Source organism: Ochlerotatus camptorhynchus, unplaced genomic scaffold (genome assembly GCF_037179485.1).
Source record: "Ochlerotatus camptorhynchus isolate MF236.1 unplaced genomic scaffold, CSIRO-AGI_Acam_v1.1 ptg000577l, whole genome shotgun sequence".
Taxonomy (NCBI): domain Eukaryota; kingdom Metazoa; phylum Arthropoda; class Insecta; order Diptera; family Culicidae; genus Ochlerotatus; species Ochlerotatus camptorhynchus.
The window spans coordinates 2,799,670-2,821,630 of NW_027041058.1; the positions used below are offsets into that span (position 1 = coordinate 2,799,670).

At 39.9% G+C, this 21,961-nt stretch overlaps 1 protein-coding gene across 1 annotated transcript in view; it reads left to right on the top strand.

Annotated features, from left to right (window-relative positions):
- SLO2 (slowpoke 2) overlaps nucleotides 1–21,961 on the top strand; it is a 566,463-nt gene that overhangs the window by 448,617 nt on the left and 95,885 nt on the right. Inside the window, exons 7-12 of the mRNA XM_065236869.1 lie at nucleotides 3,753–3,847; nucleotides 4,755–4,938; nucleotides 17,095–17,358; nucleotides 17,429–17,607; nucleotides 17,684–17,824; nucleotides 17,948–18,097. Of these exons, the coding sequence (XP_065092941.1) occupies nucleotides 3,753–3,847; nucleotides 4,755–4,938; nucleotides 17,095–17,358; nucleotides 17,429–17,607; nucleotides 17,684–17,824; nucleotides 17,948–18,097 (1,013 nt within the window). The remainder of the gene's footprint in view (nucleotides 1–3,752; nucleotides 3,848–4,754; nucleotides 4,939–17,094; nucleotides 17,359–17,428; nucleotides 17,608–17,683; nucleotides 17,825–17,947; nucleotides 18,098–21,961) is intronic.

Consider the following 21,961-nt stretch of genomic DNA (forward strand, 5'->3'; position numbering starts at 1 on the left):
ATAACATAATGTAGGGTTCATACAAATATACATAGATAAAATTACACAAATTTAGTCAAGTATTACGAAAATGGTCAGTAAACCGTCGTTGCAGCGTGGACACCGGTACGTTGAAGTCGAATAAATGAAAAAGCTATGAGAACTACACCTCCTCGATTTTTTTACTGTTGAGTGGTTGGCGGTCAGTTCTAAAGACAGAAAAATTATTCCCGAATAGCTGCGATGAAAAGATGCACTCGTCAAGCCACGTTTCCGTCAAAACAATGACATCGTATTCTTTTTCGCCAACAGCCAGGTAGAAGTCGTCAATTTTTGTCCTTAGTCCACGCACGTTCTGGTAGTAGATTCGCAAGTTTTGGTGGAGATAATCAGAGTGGCGAGTTGCTGAGCTGGAACATGCAGGCACATCAGGCAATGGAACAGTTCTATTAAACGCATACTTGCCAGTGTCAGGAGGTTGGAAGACCCCGTCACCACTCTCAACCACAGGGCCAGAACGACTGAGGCGACTGGAACTAGCAAGCACGACTGGGTCAAGAGGGCTAGGGGCTTCCATAACGCAATAGGCAGTGCGTTCTGGTATCGGTGATAGGCCATTAGAGATGTCATCGATGCATGGAGTAGAACATTCACTAGGTTCGCCGTGTCTGCATCCAATTTCGTCAGGCGAAGGCAAGATGCAGTGTTCTTGCAATCCTTCTGAAGTGGAAGGTTGGAAGACCCCGTCACCAAGCTCAACTGCAGGGCCAGAACGTCTACGATGGCAGCAACCAGCAAGCGCGACTGAGTCGAGTGGATCAGGGGCTTCCATTAGGCAACAGGCCGTGCATTCTGGTTTGGAGAGTTTATTCGTGTGATGATAAGCTTTGATGAAATGGGAGAGGCGAAATGCTGTGCTGGAACACGAAAAGTCATCAGGCAATGGAATGATTCTATCGAACACATACTTGCCTGAAAAAGGAGGTTGGAAGCCCCCATCACCATTTTCGACCGCAGGTCCAGAACGGCTAAGATGACAGGAACCAGCAAGCGCGACTGGGTTGATAGGCTTAGGGGCTTCCATAAGGTGACAGGCAGTGCGTTCAGGATTGACAGGAACATTGAGTACGACGACGTCCGATGTGAGCAGCTTGTAAGTATTGGTACAGGTGTGTGCAGCGATAACACGTTGCTTGTCAATCAAGTGTTTCCTGATGATCGCGAGCTCGAGTAGTTTTTTTCACGAGATTCGAAGGTTCGGATTTCGACTCCTTCTGGCCAGTACCATGTATCCTCAACGACGGTTTGAGCGTTCCTTGGTACAGTGGCTTTGAAGGACACAAATGTTAGGTCACGCTGATCCTTACCCCTGGGAATTAGCTTTACTACTTTCACCATGGAGGGGTCGACGTTGGTAATATCACAGATGTGATCCCGAATAGCTACTTCGGTTTGATCTGGTGCGCAAGATGTCACGTAGTATGCAACTTGGTGTTCGTCAATTTTCAGCTGAGGCTCTTTTCGAGCAACCTTGAGTGAATTGAAGCCGGTTGATACGGATAATGATCCAGGTTGCCCAGTGGTTTGTTGCTGAGGTGTAATTGAAGTGGAGTTCATCAGGTTTGTTGTTTGGGAGGATTAGCAGATGTAACTGGTCTCGATTCAGCAGTGGCGTTAGCAGTGGCACCGGTGTCGGTGGACTTCAGATTTGATTGTTGAGACGAGGTGCTTTTGGAATTTCCACATACGATTTGCACACGTTTGTTACCAACGATGAATTTGTCAGCTGGTTGATGAATGGTACTGTTAATATCATCGAGAACCTCGAAGAAAGAGGTATCATCGCATGATCTGGAACGATCGAGAGGATCAACCGAATCATCAAGTGTGAGTTGATCGATTGTCCTGTGAAAGGCGGCTTGATCCAACGAAAGGTTGGATGCTCTTTTCTTCTGGTCAAAAAGAATTCCGTTAATGGTTCGAAGATTCTCTCCATAGTTTCCCAGTCTTGTGTCCATCGAATCCATCCTGATGAGAAGCTCACGTAATGCCTTCATGATGATCTTGTCACGGTCATAAACAGCAGGCTCGAAGTTCAGTCGACAAGCCTGACAGAACCATAGGAGTCCCACTTGAGCAGACCATGACGCAAGATGACTTCTGTTCACTCCTACACAGCTTGGATGGTATCGCCGGTTGCATGATCCACTGCAAACTATCAACTTGCTTGAGCTTAACGTTTTGTTGCATACGTTGCAATTCTCCATGACTTGAAGCTATGTTTGTCTGGTGTATGGTGTATGATGTGTTACGCCTTTGGCTATTCTTCACGGGCTTCACGAGTCGATGTAGTGGTACGTGTGGGTATGAATACTGCTATGAAAACGATTGTCCGCTACTCTCGCGGGCAGATGGCACTTTTCTCGGAAAAATCGACGTGGAGGTTAGATGAATGGCGCGTCGGAGGAATCAAACAATACACAAAGAACACTTCACTACGTTGGCACATAAAAAAGCCCAAAATCACTTCCAATCAAAAATTCACGACGAAAACTTCAGCTTTTATACACAACTACGACACTCCGTGATTGAAATCGGCACAGACGGATAATTAATTTGGTAAACAAACACAATTAAACGTGAAAAACTACTTCGTCTACAATGATGCGTGGCTCATAGTATTGACAGCTGTTGTTTGTATCACAATTGTTTTTGTTATAGTAACTACAGTAAACAGGCTGCTTACCGGCAGGTATCCAAATTGTCAAAAAATGGCATATTTTCACCATGGGCGGGGTTTTTTATTTCTTAACATTTTGGGCTCAAATTTTCACCACACTTTGGAAAACTTTTCTACTTTATGTGTTTCCAAGGGCAAATGATTTGGACAAATAGTTTTTGAGATATGGCCAGATGAGTGAGAGGTAGTTTTGAGCTCTTCTGGTGAAAAATCAATGCTATTTAATATATTTTTATTTTTTCTTGAATTCCTTCACGCTGATGGCACAATCATATTTTTATGTTATTTTTCACATCTATACAGAGCTGGAAAAAGGGCCTATCTGCTTTGATCGATTCTCTTCATAGACTTTCTCTTTCGTAATAACTCAGCTGCAACAACATTCCCTGTTGTATTTGACGATATGAACGATAGATAAAAACCTCCTTTGTCAATCTATGTGGCAAAATTAGCACGAAAACTGTTTGCATAGCCGTGGTTATCCAGTGAGATTAAGAGAATCGGTCAAAGCAGATAGGCCCTTTTTCCGGCCCTGTATAGACATGTTCTGGGCAGGATTCTCATTATATGAAATCATAACTAGCTCATTTATTTACTTCTGTCCATAATTTAATTGTGGTCCTAAAAGTGGCAACATATTGTTCTAGATGCACTTCCACAGTTATTAATTGAGAGCTTTCGATGAATGAGTTAACTGTTAACGCTGGAATGACTTGAGCTGGAATGACCCATATGTCAGTCTCAGAGCACCTAAATTTTCATCAATGTATGTGTGAGCCGAAAAAAATTCCAACCGCAAATCGATCTCGGCTTGGTAATACCTTGGCTTAACCGGTTAGACCATCGGATCAAAGCTAAATGGAACCACATTCATACAATCTGCCAAACCCATTAAATCGAGGTTCGTCGCTTGTAAATTGAACTCTCCACCGGCAGCGCGCATTCAATCATGGAGGCGCTTGATCATTCACCGAAATCTGCGACCACGTTCAATCCACCGGCATCACCTTTTATCTTTTTTTTTTCTCTTCAGAATGACCTCCACCGAGCGATGCAAAAGTCACAATCAGCCCTTTCCCAGCAGCTGACAATCCTGTCGGCGACCTTGCTGTGCTTAGTTTTCACCAGGTAAGTGGCGCGAAACACGATACTCTTCCTTCTCAAGCAAAGTTTTCAACCGCGCTCGCAAAGTCTTTGTCATTATAAAAGTTTTTGTCTTTCCTGCCACCCGAAACTCGTTTCTCAAGGTTCCCTCAGAAGAACAAAACCGATATAAACAAAAAAACCAATCTACAAGCCCGGAAAAGAGGCATGTCAAAACGGTGCACTAACCGCAAAACGAACTCCGGATGCCACCGTCGCCTTCCCCGTCGTCACAGTCTCAAGCTCGCATCCGCTTGCCGCCGCGCTGTTTCCCGTTTCAATGACGAGACATGAAAGCAGCACTCGGCGGGTGTCTCCTGCTCTGTTTTTCTCCGCTAGAATTACCATAAACGGCACAAGCATAGACGGATGTTTAACATAAAAATCGATACTTCGGGCTACTGAAACCTGAAATCTCCTTTCTGACAGAGTTCGTGTAAATCACAACCTACTCATTTCCGCCACCGCCACCTGTGCCATGGCTTGCTACAATTTTCAGGAAAATTTATTTAAATTCCCCTCCACCCGCCTTCCTGAGCGCAACCGTTTATGCAAATATGGTTCCCCAACCTGTTGCATCCACTCCTGAGAGGGCGAACACGGTCCCGTTGCAAAAGTGAATAATGTAGCTGAACTTCTGCTATAGCTCTATATTGTTCACTGGTTCTTTTGTTCATCGCTCACAGCCTGCCCATTTACATATGTTCAACAACCAACCTGAGCGAGCTTGCTCAAAATGGGGCCATTTGGTTTTGCGGAACTCTATCAGTTTGCAGTCGATTTCATGTGCACTTTGCCGAGCGAGCGTGGTTGAATGAACTAATTACCATCCGGGTTTGTCACGTGATGATTGGCCTGAACATGTAACTAATTCAACCCTTCCGGATTTCAGCGTATGTGGGATTCAGCACTTCCAGCGGGCCGGTCATCGACATCTGAATCTGTTCCAGAGCACCTACTACGTGGTGGTAACCTTTTCGACCGTCGGCTACGGAGACTTTGTGCCGGACATTTGGCCCTCGCAGCTGTACATGGTCATCATGATCTGCGTGGCGCTGATTGTGCTGCCGACGCAGGTGAGTTGTGTTGTTCGGAATGTTTTCGGTTTTTATGCGTATCGCTGCATATCTTACGCTGGGTTACAAACTTGCTTTGGTGGTGGGTCTTGTTTTATCTTATCCTTCTTGCTCTTATTGTGCTTTCTGGGCGGATTACAATTGAAGACATATTTTTGAATGTTCAGTTTGTTTAGTTAAATGTAGACTGAAGTTATAACATATTTGAAAATGATTTAATAACCAAATTGCCAATGACTTGATATTCATTGAGTCAAATTAATTTTCCGAAAAACAAAACTCGATGTGTTGAATATAAATTGATTCATTAAGATTTTATGTGGTGAACATACACTCTTAGCTTTATCTACTGAAACTCGGCATGTTTTTCCTAAGATTTACACACATTTTACTGGGATCTTTATCAAAGTGTTGTTTGCGTGATGAAATTCAGTGAAACATTTTCTGAGTCTCAACTGTGCAAATCTTGGAAAAATTCAAATCTCAGCTGTAGGGTTATGGTAAGTTAAAGCAAATGCTCCCATGCATGATGCAATGCTATACTCGTTGAATGGGTATTCGATATTAATAGTCAGTATCCCTTGGTGCAAAATACGAGGCAATGCTATAACAGAGCACAGCACGCCTGTCCCGTTGCCGAGAAGCGTGCGTGTGCACAGCCTTGCCACAAACTTTGCACCCTTGGGGTTCTGACTTTTCTTAAAGAATACTTGAAAGCATGTGGCATCCCTAGATGAAGCGGTAATACATTAGGAGATATTCAATCTAATGGGTTGAGAGGAAGCTAACCGAAAACTTTTTTTTCTGCCACTATTTGATTTTTTTCTAAAAATGTTGGAAGCAGAAGGAAATATTGGCTTCGGCAATACCTTAACCTATTATCGTCAGGGGGTAAACAACGTCCTTGAGAGCTCAATTTTGGCATGTGGATACATTGTGTTTTAGAGCATCTATTGGCCAAAGTTGAGTGCTGTAGGACTTTGTATACCCCCTGACAATAATAGGTTAAGGTATTGCCGAAGCTGACATTTCCCCTATAAAAAAATTCAATAAAATCATTTGTTTTCCTTAGATTCCTAAAAAAAATAACATGAACAAATTTTCACTCTATCTCATCATCCAAAAAATGTACTCTAAAAAACAAAATTGTCGACTGCGGCTTTTTGAGTCGAAATTTGTGCCACAATGGCTCAGGAAAATGTTTTTACACGTAAATTTTCTTGACAAAAATAGGAAAACACTACTTTTGAAATTCTGGATATCTTTTTCCAATATTTTTAGAAACATCAAAACATATTCAATCAAAGTGTTTTATTACTTCATTCGTGAAGTTAACGCTTTTAAGAGTTGGGAGGAAACGTTATACACTGAAACCTCCGTTTACGAAGTCTTTTTTTACGCAGTATTCAATTTACGTCCCTCTTTTTACGAAGTAAATCCCAAATAACGAGGTTTTTTTTACGAAGTAAATCCCAAATAACGAGTTTTCTTTTTACGAAGTAAATTCCAAATACCTAACGAGTTTTTTTGTGATTTTGGGAAACTGGGATATACTGTGAAATACCCCACAATATGGGTATTGTTGGAATCGGAGTGACGTGTAGGGACCGGAAATCAATGTCTGACGCCATTTTGAAATCCAAGATGGCGGCTTCCGGTAGCATAAAAACATGGAAATTCTGTCATATACCCCACAATATGGGTATTTTTGGAATCGGAGTGACGTGTAGGGACCGGAAATCAATGTCTGACGCCATTTTGAAATCCAAGATGGCGGCTTCCGGTAGCATAAAAACATGGAAATTATGTCATAAACCCCACAATATGGGTATTTTTGGAATCGGAGTGACGTGTAGGGACCGGAAATCAATATCTGACGCCATTTTGAAATCCAATATGGCGGCTTCCGGTAACATAATAATTTTGAAATTCTGTCAAATACCCCTCAATATGGGTATTTTTGGAATCGGAGTGATGTGTAGGGACCGGAAATCAATGTCTGACGCCATTTTGAAATCCAAGATGGCGGCTTCCGGTTACAGAAAAACTTGGACATTCTGCCAAATACCCCACAATATGGGTATTTTTGGAATCGGAGTGACGTGTAGGGACCGGAAATCGATGTCTGACGCCATTTTGAAATCCAAGATGGTGGCTTCACTCCGATTCCAAAAATACCCATATTGTGGGGTTATTTAACATTATTTTTCTGTTTTTATGTAACCGGAAGCCGCCATCTTGGTTTTCAAAATGGCGTCAGACATCGATTTCCGGTCCCTACACATCACTCCGATTCCAAAAATACCCATATTGTGGGTTATTTGACAATATTTTGAAAAACCTCTTTTTACGAAGTAAATCCCAAATAACGAGTTTTCTTTTTACGAAGTAAATCCCAAATAACGAGGTTTTTTTTTACGCACTAATTCGATTTACGAACCCCCGTTTTGGTTCGTAAATGGAGGTTTCAGTGTACTAATATCAACATCAAGTTTTAGTGCGATAACTTATTGGCTAGATAATTTTTCCTCTTCAGAACATTCTCTAGCTAATAAATTATCGCACAAAAGCTTCATAGCATTTCCTCCCGAATCATCAAAATTCCATTATTTCTTTTGGGGCAGTAAGCTTCTCCCTTCGGCCGTACTTTACCAGTTTAGGTCATCTAAATTCTAAAGTATCCTGACGTCATTATGAATGATCATTAGGCCAAATGATTTCTAGCTTACCCAGAGTTAAATTAATTTTCGACGACCTTCCGTACACCGTTATATTTTTTGATTTTAAAACACTTCGATATTTTTTTTTCATACTATTCGGACTTAATAAACTTTTTGGTAGAATTCAAATAGCCATTTTTATTTTTTTTAAAAGAAAAAAAACTAATGCACCATTTCATGCATTATCAAAGATTACAATTTGTCAAGCAGTTAAAATACGATGTTTTCAAGTATTTTTACATGAGCAGTTCTTTCGAGTTTTACTGGTTTTGTGATTATTGGCATACTTTTTTTTTTTTGAAAATACATGGGAAACGAAACTATCCTATTCGTTTGCTTAACAAAAATCTAAACATTGAGCAAATTTCCCCATCGATTTGATCTTTGTACAAAAAGTTATAAATCTTTCACCTTATACCAAGTGTTCCACAAGTAACTACAAGCTCATATATACGCCTGTAGGTATGCACGAAGCAATAGGTCTATGCTCTCTTGTCGTGCGGATCTATTTGCTTTTTGCTGAAGGAAAAGCTACAACACATTTAAACAGCACAGCTCAGTGCTAAATATTACCCGGAAATGTTCTACCTTATTTGACTCTTATTCCTCTTCGATCCTTGTTTGGACCCTACCCGAGGTAATCCTGCTTGGACATCGACTTGGAAAATTCCTCTTCGATCCTTTAGATTATTATAATAATATGTATGGAAGTCGATTTGGAGAAACGGTTTTCTGCCGCCATGGTGCCTAAACACAAAAGAAAAAGGGCAATCTCTTGATCCCCCCTTTGATCAAATTCATTTGAGCAATCAATTTTAAATGCTCACGGATGATGAGAATGCTCCATCATCCAGGAAAAATTATAATGAACTTTCCCGGCTTGATGCCATGAATGAAAAGGTCCCCTCTTTTGTGGTAACCACTTCCGATTTCCATGCTCTTCGCAGGGAACTTTCAAACTTCATTAAATTCAATTTTTACCTCAAATTGGACGTCGGGCAGAATGCCGTACATTGGCTGATTCAAACGTCTTCTCCAGTAACTTGCTGTCACCTGTACGCCTGGCATGTGAAGGAAGATCTTAAGAAATTTCTATGTTCCAATTGTGGTGAAAACCATAAATTAAATTGTTGGGAATGTAAGACTCGCAAAGAGACGTTCCCGACCAGGTACAAATTTCCCGTAGGTACAAACAGCTCACTAGCTTCAAATTCTTCAAAGCTGCTAACAAAGTTCAGCAAGTAAATGGAGTTCGTAGAAATTGAAATAAAAATTGTAGCCAACATAATTCTAACGGGAATTTGGATTATTTTGACTTAGGTACAGAAATCATAAGTCAAAATGATTTCTGATATGCTGAAAACTAACTCCAAGTTTGATGCTATTCAAACTTGAACTAAATTTGCTAACCACATAGTCATGACACTTAAACTCAGTAATGAATTTTAAGTCATTAAATATTTTGAATTGGAATGCTCGACCTCTTTAAGATAATGAAGACGAGCTATTTTACTTTTTGAGCGTTCATAACGTACATATCGCCGTTATAACTGAAATGTTCCTTAAAACTGAACATAAGGGCGTAGATTGTTTCATTTTTCGAAATGATCGTCTCGATGGAGCCTGTGGTGGCGTTCATTTCATTCATTGTTCATAGACGTATCAAACATCAAATTCTTTCATCATTTGAAACCAAACTTTTTGAAAGAATTTTCTCAAGGGTGACCTTCTGGAACATACACGTCAGGAGTACAGCTTTGATCCAAAAATTCCTTTGCAAACCAAAGATGATGTTAATTATGCTCATGAATCTCTGACTACTTCTATAGTTGAAGCAATAGCTGTCGCAACACCAAAATGCGAGGTATTCGATGCAATTATAATAGACGACGATCTTCAGCTCTTGGTCCGTCTGAAAAATGTCCGTAGGCAGCATTATCAAAGAACATGCGATCCTGTCATAAAAGTTATCTGGCGGAATTTGCAAAACTAAATTAAAAAGTGATTCTCTGCGCTGAGGATTTTTTTTTTTAAATTAAGTGTCGAAAAATGTGTGCATGAGTTATGAATTTTCAAAGTACAGATGTCCGTGATAATGCGAAACCACCCCGAAATTTTGGACTTTTTTCTTTCATATAATCATGTACTCTATCTGTGGGATAGATTTCATAAAATTATGAGACCCTTTTGCCCCAACCTGTACTAAGATTAAGTAATGAAATGACAATAATGAAAGAGCCTAATTTTTGGATCTCATGAAAACTTGCGACGTCTTGGACAGCCAAAGTATTGGGCTGCAGATGGTAGTTTTACCACAGTTTCTTGTTAGTTTCGGCAACTCGTCACTGTTCATGGAAGTATCGCTCCCTCACATCAACAGACGGTTCCGCTAGTTTTCATTCTGATGACAACAAAAACAGAATCGTTGTATCGAAAAGTATGGGAGGTATTACCATGCTCGAAACAGGTTTCTAGAGTTTCACAGCAGCAAGGTATATTATGCCTAACGTTCATTATGTCTAAAGACTTTATGCAATACGTCCAATATGCCTAACTTCCGTATGCCTAACATCCGTATGCCTAACATCCGTATGCCTAACGTATTTATGCTAATGGAGTGAATTCCCCTTATTTATCCCCCTATCATTTTTTTTTTCAAACCATCAGATGTTCTTCGCAAGTGTTAAGAAATTCAAAATTCGGCCTTATGCCCAGCATATAGTGTATCGTAAAGTTGAGCGTACACCCTAGTGAACCATTTTTTGAAACATTCTGAATGGATATATTTTTTCAAGTCTTGGCTGGTGGTTAAATGTTTATTGATTTATCCTTTTAGTTTCGAACTTTATTGAAGTCACCTTCCTACAGGTTAGATTTATTTTAGTAAAAGACACGATTTTAAACTTTTTATCTAGTGGACGAATTTTAGTAAATCTAGTGGAGTATGAATGATCTTTATTATGATTAAAAATTAGCAAAATTTCAAAAAGTTTCGTTCATTATATTTCAAGATATTAAGGTTTTTCAAGGAGCTCTTAGCTCTTACTTTTAATAAACGCAACCAAATAAGCCCAACACTGTACCAATAATTGATAAATTTATGATGATTCAGCAGCCAGAAATTCAGAAAACGTATCTCTTTAAATTGTGTTTTTAAAGCTGTTTTTTTCTAAAATTTAAGGGCATTTGAACGCTCAATTTTGAGATATACTGTAAATTTTACTACTTTTGCCAAAATTTACATGAATTTTTTTTCCAACGGTTTACAAGAACTCTGATGCAATGTCTTAAAAATTAAATGGCTGTTACTTTTTGATACAATGTAGGCTGATCACTACGACGTTGGATGGAAACAGAAACACACTTGAATGCATGGTTGTGTGCAGCTATTGTTAACGCCATTTAAATAAAGAACAGATGCAGCGACCGCGATCAAACATGCAGTGTATACATTTTGAAGTCTAGAGAGAAGCATCCCGTGTCGCGGTTTATTAAAAAGTACCATGTGGAAAATATGCAGTATTTTTTCACTACGCAAGAAGGACGATAATTGTAATCGAGAGCTTATCGATATATACCCAAGGTTTCAATCCTGCGTTTGTTTCTCAACAGCGTCCAATTGGAAATTTCTGCTCAAATCCTTACACAAAGATCAACCTCAATTAAAAAACGGGGAAAAATTGATCGAAATAACAAAGGCAATGTAAAAAAATGACGCAATTCGTATGGCAAAGGTCCCAGCTATCTGTTGCAAAGTTATCAGAAATGGCTTGAACTATTTTTTTTAAGTAAAACAATGAGCACTATTCTCAAGCAAAAGTAATCGTATGGCTGTATTATACTTAGTTTTCTCTTCTAGCTCATTTCGAAAACTGTTTACTTTTGTTATGCATCTACACGCCATCTGGAATGACTTCTCAGCTGTCGTTTTTCTGCTGATGTTCAATTTCCGGTAATTATCGTCATCATTGAAGCCACAGCCGAGATTGAACAATAATAACCACATCTACCTACCTACCTTAACCAATTTTGCGCAGTGGCGATATCGTGACCAATGAGGTGCGATTATTGCTACCTACTATTGACCTTTGCTCACTTGCTACTCTCTATATACAATTTCACACTGCTGTACTCTAACGGAACTATCAGCTCTATACTTTCATCTCCTCATCTATCGTATAAAGATTACCACTTTAAGTCTGATATTTGACGTTAAGCATCTCCAACTATGTAAATCGTTAACTTTACGGAATACATACATGATTAGTTAAAGAACATCAGCTTGTTTAGAAACCCAACTGTAATTGTTTTACATGTAATTAAAATAAGGTGGCTCGGTGGCCTAGTGGTGACCAATTTTGCTTACTGAGCATAAGAGCAGTGTTTCAATCCACTAGCTATTTCATTTTACGGGAAGACGGGTAAGGCCTTAACCCTAGAAAATAATATTTTTAGCTAGGAATGACCAAGAAATTTCTCTTTTTGCTACGCTAAATTCGAATCAGTGATTCACTGTAGTTTTTAAAATTTATTGGATTTATAGTGCTGCATATAGTTCATCCGGTTGAGCCTGATCAAATAAAGCAATTAGCATGAAGCTCACGGATCTTCCATTATAATCGCTAATTTTCCAGGAACTTCTCTGGATTTAGCAGAGGTTTCGTTTTTTTTTCTGAAGCACCCATTTTCTAATGTTCCGGCAATTTTCATCATATTCGTAAAATTCTATGAAGACCCCCCACTGTTCCTGAATTATCGGAAAATTTTTGAAATTCTCGGAATATCCCTTAATTCCTTCCTTAAATTATGGAATAACAATGATTGCGATTTTTGCTGAACTCCAAAAAAATGTTCTATCATTTTACTGATGCTCATGTAAACTCCTTAACGTTTCTGAAATTTTAATGAAGCTCTTCGAACTTCGATTAATTTTCGAAAATAACCTGATTTTTCGGAACTTCTTAAACGTTTATTCAATTTAATTGAAATCATCGTCGACTTCTCTAAATACTATTGAAGTTTTTGGTACTGCCTTGAAGTAAAAGGAACTGTCCTAAAAACATTTAAACTTCTCTTAAATCCTCCGGACTTCTGTGAAGTTCCCGAAATATTTCTAATAGTTTTTTTGTTCTCTGGACTTCCCTTAAATTCCCGGGACTTCTTAAGGGATCTTGAATTATAAATAATTTATTAATTTATTTGATAAGGCTCAACCGAATTAACTTTACAGAGCCGAGGATTCTTGGTCACTATACAATACATCTTAAAACTATAGTCAAAAGGTACAACACAATAAACACTTTATCTTCCGCTATGCAAAATGCCTCCTCCATCAGAACTGGAGCCGCTTCAAGTGGTTTGATTGTATGACAGTTACGCCAACGAGGGTCAGAGCGCTTCCATTGCAGCAATGGACGCAAAACGTGGTCAGCACTCACACATTCATCACGAAACGGTTGCTTTCCAAAGTCGACGACGCATCGACCGAAAGAACTGCTGATGAAGAACAATGAGGAGGACCACACAATGGATGCTGCCGAAAAAACAGACGATCGCGTGGCAAACATCGAGAGTGGACTGCTTTTGTCGACAGCCGAGTGAACACTCTAGGGATCTTGAAGTTTTTCATGAAGCTCATGGATGTGTCCTGAATTGATCTGAAGTTAAACTTACTGATTTTAAAACATCCCTAAATGTCTGGAGCTTTCTGAAGTTCTCGGAACTTCCCTGAAGTTATCTAGATCAGTACTGCGTGCTGTCAACAATGTCAATTGACGCAAGATATTGGCCTAGCACTGGATTTTATTTCCGATACTAAGTAAGCATAATATCACTAGGGTAAAGTTGAAAATCCCACTTTTATCTCAATATATGAACTTTTTTCTATTACTCTTGATTTTTTTAAATATTACTGATGAGTTTTCTAAAGAGCGGTACTGGCTTATAAGCTGGCGTATATAAGTAAAATTTGCAGCTGAACTTCGGCTGTGGCTGAATATTAGTGGTCCCTTTACGAGGTCAATGTGATTTGCGCACTGACATTGAGGCGAATGATATTGATATTCTAACTGTGTGAACTGATACTGACATCCGGTGGCTAGTGAAATTCAGTGTTTTTGTAGGTAAGGATGTTGATATTTTGCAGCACTTCTCTTGGCACTCGGAACTTCTTTACAGTTTCCACAATATTCCTTAATGTATCTTTCTGAGGTTCTCTTGACGTTCTTCTAAATCCTTGAAGATCCAATAAAAAAATCTCAGAAGTTTTCGGACTTCTGAGTAATTAATTTATTAATTTATTAATTTATCAATAAATTTATTAATTTAGTATTTTTTGATTTATTTATTTGTTTGTTTATTTATTTATTTATTTATTTATTTATTGATTTATTCATTTATTTATTTATTTATTTATTTATTCACTTATTATTTTATTTATTTATGTATTTATTCATGTATTTTTTTTTTTATTTTTTTTTTATCTAGGGAATGCATGCCCTTATTTGGGCCCATACATAAATTAAGAAATCGACTAAATTTTCAATAGCAACCAAAAATATCCATTAGTAACGTCCCAATAACGCGTTCATCTAGATAAAATTGATAAATAGCAGATTTTTAGCGACGGGCCCAGTATTAGATCCATAGGCCAACATTAGAGACGTTTCTTCTATTTAATAATTTATTTATTGATTTCTGAATGAATAAATTAATGAATTAATTAATTTATTTATTTATTTATTTATTTATTTATTTATTTATTTATTTATTTATTTATTTATTTATTTATTTGTTTTTTAAATTATTTATTTATTTATTTATTTTTTTATTTATTTATTTATATATTTATTTATTTATTTATTTATTTATTTATTTATTTATTTATTTATTTATTTATTAATTAATTAATTTATTTATTAATTAATTAATTTATTTATTTATTTATGTACAGAAAATATAGTCGTGCGTTGGCGGGAGGATCTATTAAGGAAATGTATTCAAAGTTTGTAAAAACCAATCTTACTCCGGGGTGCATCTCACCTCATCTTATCCTATTAATTGTGATAAAACCATTTGGTGGTGTAGTGGTAAGCGTGATTCCCTCTCACCCAGGCATGGAAAATCATTTACATTCATTTCATGCAATCATTTACATTCATTTGCCTCTAACTTTTTTCATCAACAGTATTCCGCAAAATGATGTACAGAGCTTTTGTAGGTTTTATTATTAGCTACAACTTTTGTCCATTACTCAAATCTGTATCTCTTATGCATCACGAATTAGAACGGGCAGAAGTTGTTACTGTTTTTCAATGAATGTAAAATACATTCACTGAAAAGCAGTAGTGGCTTCTGTTCGCTCTGGTTCGTCATACATAAGAGATACGGATTTGAGTTGTTAACAAAAGTTGTAGTTAATAATAAAACCTACTAAAGTTCCATAGTCTATTTTGCGGAATTCTGTTGATGAAAAAAGTTAGGGGCAAATGAATGTAAATGAATACACGAAATGAATGCAAATGATTTTCCATGCCTGCTCTCACCCCAAAAAGGCCTGGATTCAATCCCAGTCGGTGCCGCCGGGATTTTCTGAGACATAAAATCTCTGATCACGCCTTCCTTCAGAAGGGAAGTAAATCCGTTGGTCCCCGGTCTATGAGTTGATGAGTCGATAGGTAGGGTCGAGGTGTGGATGCTGCCTTCCTGGCGTTGGTACCATTGGTGCTCAGAACGGAAAAAAAAAAATCAAGGAAAAAAAATCGACGGGAAACACATCTAGAGAAAAATAACCATTCGGTGCTTTTAAAATTTTCTTCAATTTTTTTTTTAAAGATTGCTTTAATTGCTTTTTGACAGTATATCATTGTAAAATTATCTGAACCAGCTTAAAAAATTAAAAAAAAAACTAACTAAAACCATTTCATCATGCACGTGACTAAAGAGTGTCATCCTTTTTCCAGCACCAGCAACTGAATAACTCAAATCTTCAAAAAGCAAGTTGCCCTCAAGTATTATTAATTCCTATAACATTTCAGTGTTGTTCAAGGTTAATATTTTCCAACATTTTGGGAGTTTAATGCTTTCCACCTCTACTGTTGTGATTATGCAGTTTTGAAACATTCCAGCTTGTATGTTACTTCTTTTTTTTTCTCGAACTTAAGCTTTCGATTATCACTCATGATTTTGATTTGATTTAAAAAAAAATCTCAACAGTTAACAATTCAAGCATGCAATTGATTATTTTACATTTTAATTGTTCAACCAACATTTTTTATACTGAAAATTTCGTGACATTTTTTTAACTTTGTCAGTTTAAATTATTTTAAATTTTTGTATGAAATAAACCAGAGTAAATTTTAAATTGTTCCAAATTGCTTTAATGCTTTTCAAAATACAATTTACCGAGTCAAGGAAAATACGCTTGGATAACTCAAATGAATTGAAAGTGTGTTTTTGTTTTCTTAAAATTATCATGTGGTGAAGTTTCCTATTTTTAAAGATTTTTCCAATAGATATATTTATTTGCAATAATAATTCATGAATCTAAAGAATTTGCATTTTCAAATACTATAAAAGTGTTGATTGATTACTAACATTGAATCCTACTAAAATGGCGCCACAAAAGCTAAACGAAATCATTTAACTGATGTTCTACCATCTTTAAGTGAATCACAAACTGTCCGCCCTCACCACCAATCACATGGAGACACATTGCTCGTGATGATTGCAAATGCTTGCATCCTTCATCCGAAATCTAATCCCCATTTGGCCATTGTCCCTGCAATCACTTTTCCATTATTCTATCCCATTTACCTCCTACCGAATGGAGAGCGAGACACCATGCCACTTCCAGTTCCAGCCAAAGCAGAGGTAGTGCTCATTTCATTTTTGGCACTAATGCAATAATTTCAAACTCACTTTGCATACACAACTGCACACGTACTCACACTGCGGCAGTAGTTTAGAATTATCTCTTCGGGGAGATAAATGCAAACAATAAATGAATGAATGGATAAGCGAACGAACGGATGCAGCCACATTGTCGTCACTCGGCGGTGTCCTGGCATATGGACGTGGCATATGTCGTTCCACTGTACTGGCAATTCATTTAGTGTGTTTGCCTTAAAAGATCGGAATGGTGTTCCATTATCAAATTTTGCTTCGACATTTTCCGAAAAATCTGGCGAGTCACATTATGCTTTTACGACTGCCCGGCCCCACCACCACCACCGACAGTTAAAAGTTTCCCTCGGTCTGGGTCCCTTGAACAAGGAAAAAGAACCATATGATGTGTACTGAATATAATTAAATATAAACTCCATGCACCGCTACCCCCCCTTGCATTCCTGCTCCACACATTATGATATGCAGCGTTCGTTCCCGCAGAGGATACAGAGAGAACGGTTCCATAACGATTTTCCCATTTCCCGTGCAGTTCGAGCAGCTAGCCTTCACGTGGATGGAACGGCAGAAGCTGGGTGGCAGCTACTCGTCCCACCGGGCCCAGAGCGAGAAGCACGTGGTCGTCTGCTCCACGACGCTGCACGCCGACACCATCATGGACTTCCTGAACGAGTTCTACGCCCATCCCCTGCTGCAGGATTACTACGTGGTACTGCTCAGCCCGATGGAACTAGACACGACGATGCGGATGATACTGCAGGTACCGATCTGGGCCCAGCGAGTCATCTACATTCAGGTGAGATTTGCAATCAAAGCGAATCACTCCGTTTGCGCTCATTGTCCGCTTCTTTTTTTTCTTTTTACAGGGATCCTGCCTGAAGGACGGCGATCTGGCACGGGCCCGGATGGCTGAGGCGGAGGCGTGCTTCATCCTGGCGGCACGCAACTATGCAGACAAGACGGCCGCCGACGAACACACGATACTGCGTTCCTGGGCGGTCAAGGATTTCGCCCCCAATGTGCCACAGTACGTGCAGATCTTCCGGTAGGCATTCCAACTTCCTTCATTTGGACCAATTAGGGCGGCAGTGATGATAACCTTGCTCCTGGATTTTTTGCAGGCCCGAGAACAAGCTGCATGTGAAGTTTGCCGAGCACGTCGTTTGCGAGGACGAGTTCAAATACGCGTTATTAGCGAACAACTGTACATGTCCGGGGGCGAGTACGCTGGTGACACTCCTGCTGCACACGTCGAGGGGCCAGTAAGTATCGCATCCATTCGCCGAGCGCAAGAGCGGTCTATTTCTGTAGCATTAAAGTGTGTGTGTGACAATTACGCGAATGACATTCTAACCATTTGTTGTTTTGCTTTGACAACTTCGCAGGGAAGGTCAACAGTCGGCGGAGGAGTGGCACCGGTTGTACGGCAAGTGCTCCGGGAATGAAATTTACCATATCGTGCTCGGTGATAGTCGGTTCTTCGGCGAGTACGAGGGAAAGAGCTTCACCTACGCTAGCTTTCATTCGCATAGGAAGTAAGTACGGGGGCTGAATCGGTTGGGGTTTTTCTTTATCAATGATTAGCAACCAAGTGCCAGGAGGAATGAGAATCAATTTGATTTTTTTATATTTGTATATTGCAGGGTTGTTACGTCAGATTGTTGAGGAAAAACGTCCACTTTAAGTTTTATTAGCAGTAACTCATAGTGTAGAAATTGAAGCATTTGATCAGTTTAGTATTCCGGGATATAATGTTGCTGGCGATGCTGCTATTTATGTTAATGAATCAGTTCAATTCAACCTTCGTACCAACGCAGTTATTGATGGCAACTGGTTCTTGGACATTAAAGTTGTGCGTGGCATGAAGATGCGTGATTATGGTGTATCATTCTCTCACGTGACCACAACATTCTATCTAGTCGAGATGTCAAGCTATGGCAAACAATTAGAAGCGAAATACCACCACCTTGTGAGGAAATCCTCAACTGAACTATTAATTATTCAATAGGTCTTGTCCATCTGAACAACTTTGCTCGAAAATAACAACTATCTATTTGGTCCGATTGTTTATATTGAAACAAATCTACGGCATCTAATCACTATGAATCTAATGCTAACCGTTACATCCTTAGACGAACTGAAATAAACCGTACAGGGTTGGTCTTTTATAACATCGCTATCGGCTCGTCGCTCTCTGTTCTCTCTCGATTTCCATAGCAAGCAAGCACGTAATTGGTTGATTACGGCAAAAAGTTAGATCAATTTTTAATATTTTACTTATGATAAAAAACTAGTCATCTATAAATGGCCAAGTTATAAACGTTTAAAACCTAACCCTATTTCGTCACACAATTATTTGATTTTCACCCCACTAATACGTATTCCTACGTCAAAAACATGGATCAAAATACCAAGATTAGTTTTTGTTTTTTTACATTGTTGCCTAATTTAAAATTAATTGACTTCTAAGCTGTAAACCTGATTATGATCACGTCCAATGCTTCAAAATTATCCGAAAAATATTAAGTAGAGTTTGAGGTTTTTAATTGCAAAGCACAATCAGACCACCCAATTGTTGCACACTTCACATTGTTTAGTGTGCAGCATTTATCCATGGCCATGACGTTTACCGATCATTGATCAATTGCTGAATGATTATGAATGATTATTTTGATATTCAGTATTAGAAATGTTGTTATTAAACTTTTTTTAAATATTGGTGGCATTGTACATATGATTTCATGTCAATTCTTAGTTTTTCAGGTAATTTAAACAAGTATACCGAAAACATGATTGTCGCTATTCCCAGCCACGCCCATCTTTACCGTGACCCTAGGAAGGAAATGTTAATGTAGTACTTACTGAACGAGAGGCCACCGACTTAGCGACACCCTCGTAAGTACTACGGAGTTGGAGAATTGGGTAGGATGTTAGGTCAGGATTTGCCTCAAGCTGGCGATACGACCAAATGCATATGATTGTTTTTTTGGGGGAACTTGAGAATAAACCCACGATCTTCTGCGCAGTAAGCAAACCCGTCAGCTGAAGCTAACTTACTTAATTACTTAAGGGTCCTGTGCACCACTAGCGGTGCAAAGGGCCAACGTGAAAGACTTCCATCCTGGGCGGCTGCTCGCTTTTGCCTTGACCTGGGCCCAGGTCAGATTCCTATCGACTTGCTTACGCCGCCATAAGCCCCTGGGTCTGCCTCTGCTACGATGTCCTGCCGGATTCCAATCCAGCGCTTGCTTGCAGATTTCGTTTCCGCCCCGTCGAAGTGTGTGGCCAACCCACCTCCACTTTCGCTCTCTGTTATATCCGAAACCAAGGCAAACAAGTAAAACAAGCTGTTGTTAAGAGCTACTATTTATTACGTCTATCTTGGTTGGTGGTCGGATAAGGAAACAGTCTCTAACTTATGACAGTCAGGCAAGGCCTACTACATCTCCCCCTTTTAGAAAATGTCATAGGAAGAGAGCCATCTTAATTCTTGATTTTCGTACAGAACGTCGAATAAAGTCTCCAACTGCTTCAAATGACACGGGCTTTTGTGCGGACTGAAGTTCTCCATCTTGAACAGCAGGTTCATGATCGATTGTCGAAAAAGGATTTTCGCCAGACGTACTTGCCACTTGACCATCAGCTTCGAGTGATACGGAACCAACAGGAATAGGGACATCGTGATTGAATGGCACTTCTGGATCCAACGGTACAGCTTCATCTTGAATTTCATCAAGCAGGATTTCCCATGTTAGTTGCTGCGTCGCTTGCTCTGAATCATCAGAAGTGTGACGAGGGCGCATTTGGTTTACATGTGACCTCACCAGCTTCGGTCTCCCGTTCATGTCCAGTGCAGCGATATATTTGTTCCGTTCGATGACTCGACCAGGAATCCAGGACTTGGCGTTTCTGCGATGCTGTTCAACGTAGACCAAGTCTACTTTTTCAAACTCGCGCTTGACTGCTCCATGCCGCCAATTGAACTGTTCGTTTTGTTTGTGGTTCTTGACAGCTTCAGTTACAGGAACAGGTTTCTTCAGTAGGTCCAAAGTGGTGCGCACTGGTCTTCCGAGGAATGCTGGAGACGTCGACTGCGGTGTGTTTCGGTTTGGGATTGAACGATACACCGAAAGGAATGTCTGCAGGTGCTCCAGTGTGGGTGATCCTTCCCCCTTGGCTAGCTTCTTGAGGCCACGCTTGAGTGAATCAACGAATCGCTCCGCTTGGCCGTTGGACTGCGGGTGGTAGGGAGCAGTGCGGAGATGGGTGATACCATTTGCACGGCAATACTGTTGAAACTGCTCGCTGGTGAATTGCGTTCCGTTGTCTGAGACCAATGTGTCTGGGTTGCCGTAACGAGAAAACGTTTCACGCAGCATATTCAGGGTTGCAGTTGTGGTAATGGATTGAGTGCGAAAAATTTCGGGCCACTTAGAGAAAGCATCTACCATGACGAAATAGTAGTATCCATGGATCGGACCAGCAAAATCGATATGGAAACGTTGCCATGGCTTGTCCGGGAGAGACCATGACTCCAAGGTTGCTTTTGTCGGGGACTTCGCTGCTTCAGCACATGCAGTGCACTGGCGGACAAATTGCTCCACATCGTCGTCAACGTTAGGCCAGTAGATGTAACTTCGGGCCAGAGACTTCATTCGGTCCATTCCTGGGTGTCCACGATGCAGTTGACGAACGATCCGCTTTCGAAACTTTGATGGGACGACGATTCGATCGCCGAACATAACGCAGTTGTCGACAACTTGAAGTCCATCTCGTCTGGCGAAGAACTTCTTGACATCAGGATCAGCAACTTGCTTCGCAATTGCTGGCCAACCTTCGTTAAGGAAATTCACCACTTGCTGAAGAACTGGATCCTTTCGTATCTCAGCCACAATCATCTGGTGCGTGACTGGAAGGTTGCTGATGGTGTCGTCGAGAATTGCTTCTTGTGGAAACGGGTGACAGCGAATATCAGGGCCAATGCTTCCTTCTCCACTTGTCCGTAGTTCATCTCTGCTGGGGTCAGTGAGCGCGAGGCGTGCGCAATTGCCTTCACTTCACCGGTCGGGAATCGATGCATGATGACAGCGCCAAGGCCATACTTCGATGCATCTGCTGCAACAACGATTTCCTTGGACGGGTCGTAGTGTGTAAGCAGCAGGTCGGAAAGTAGAATGGCCTTGAGCTGCTCGAAAGACTTCTGGCAATCCTTGGTCCAGTTCCAGCGTGCATCTTTCTTGAGGAGGCTGTCCAGAGGAGCCCTGAGTTGCTTCATCTGCTTAACGAATCTACCATAGTAGTTGACAGCACCGAGGTAGGAACGGAGTTGCTGGACATCCTTCGGAGACTGCATCTTGGAAATGGCTTCTGTTTTTGAAGGGTCAGGCCGAATACCGTCC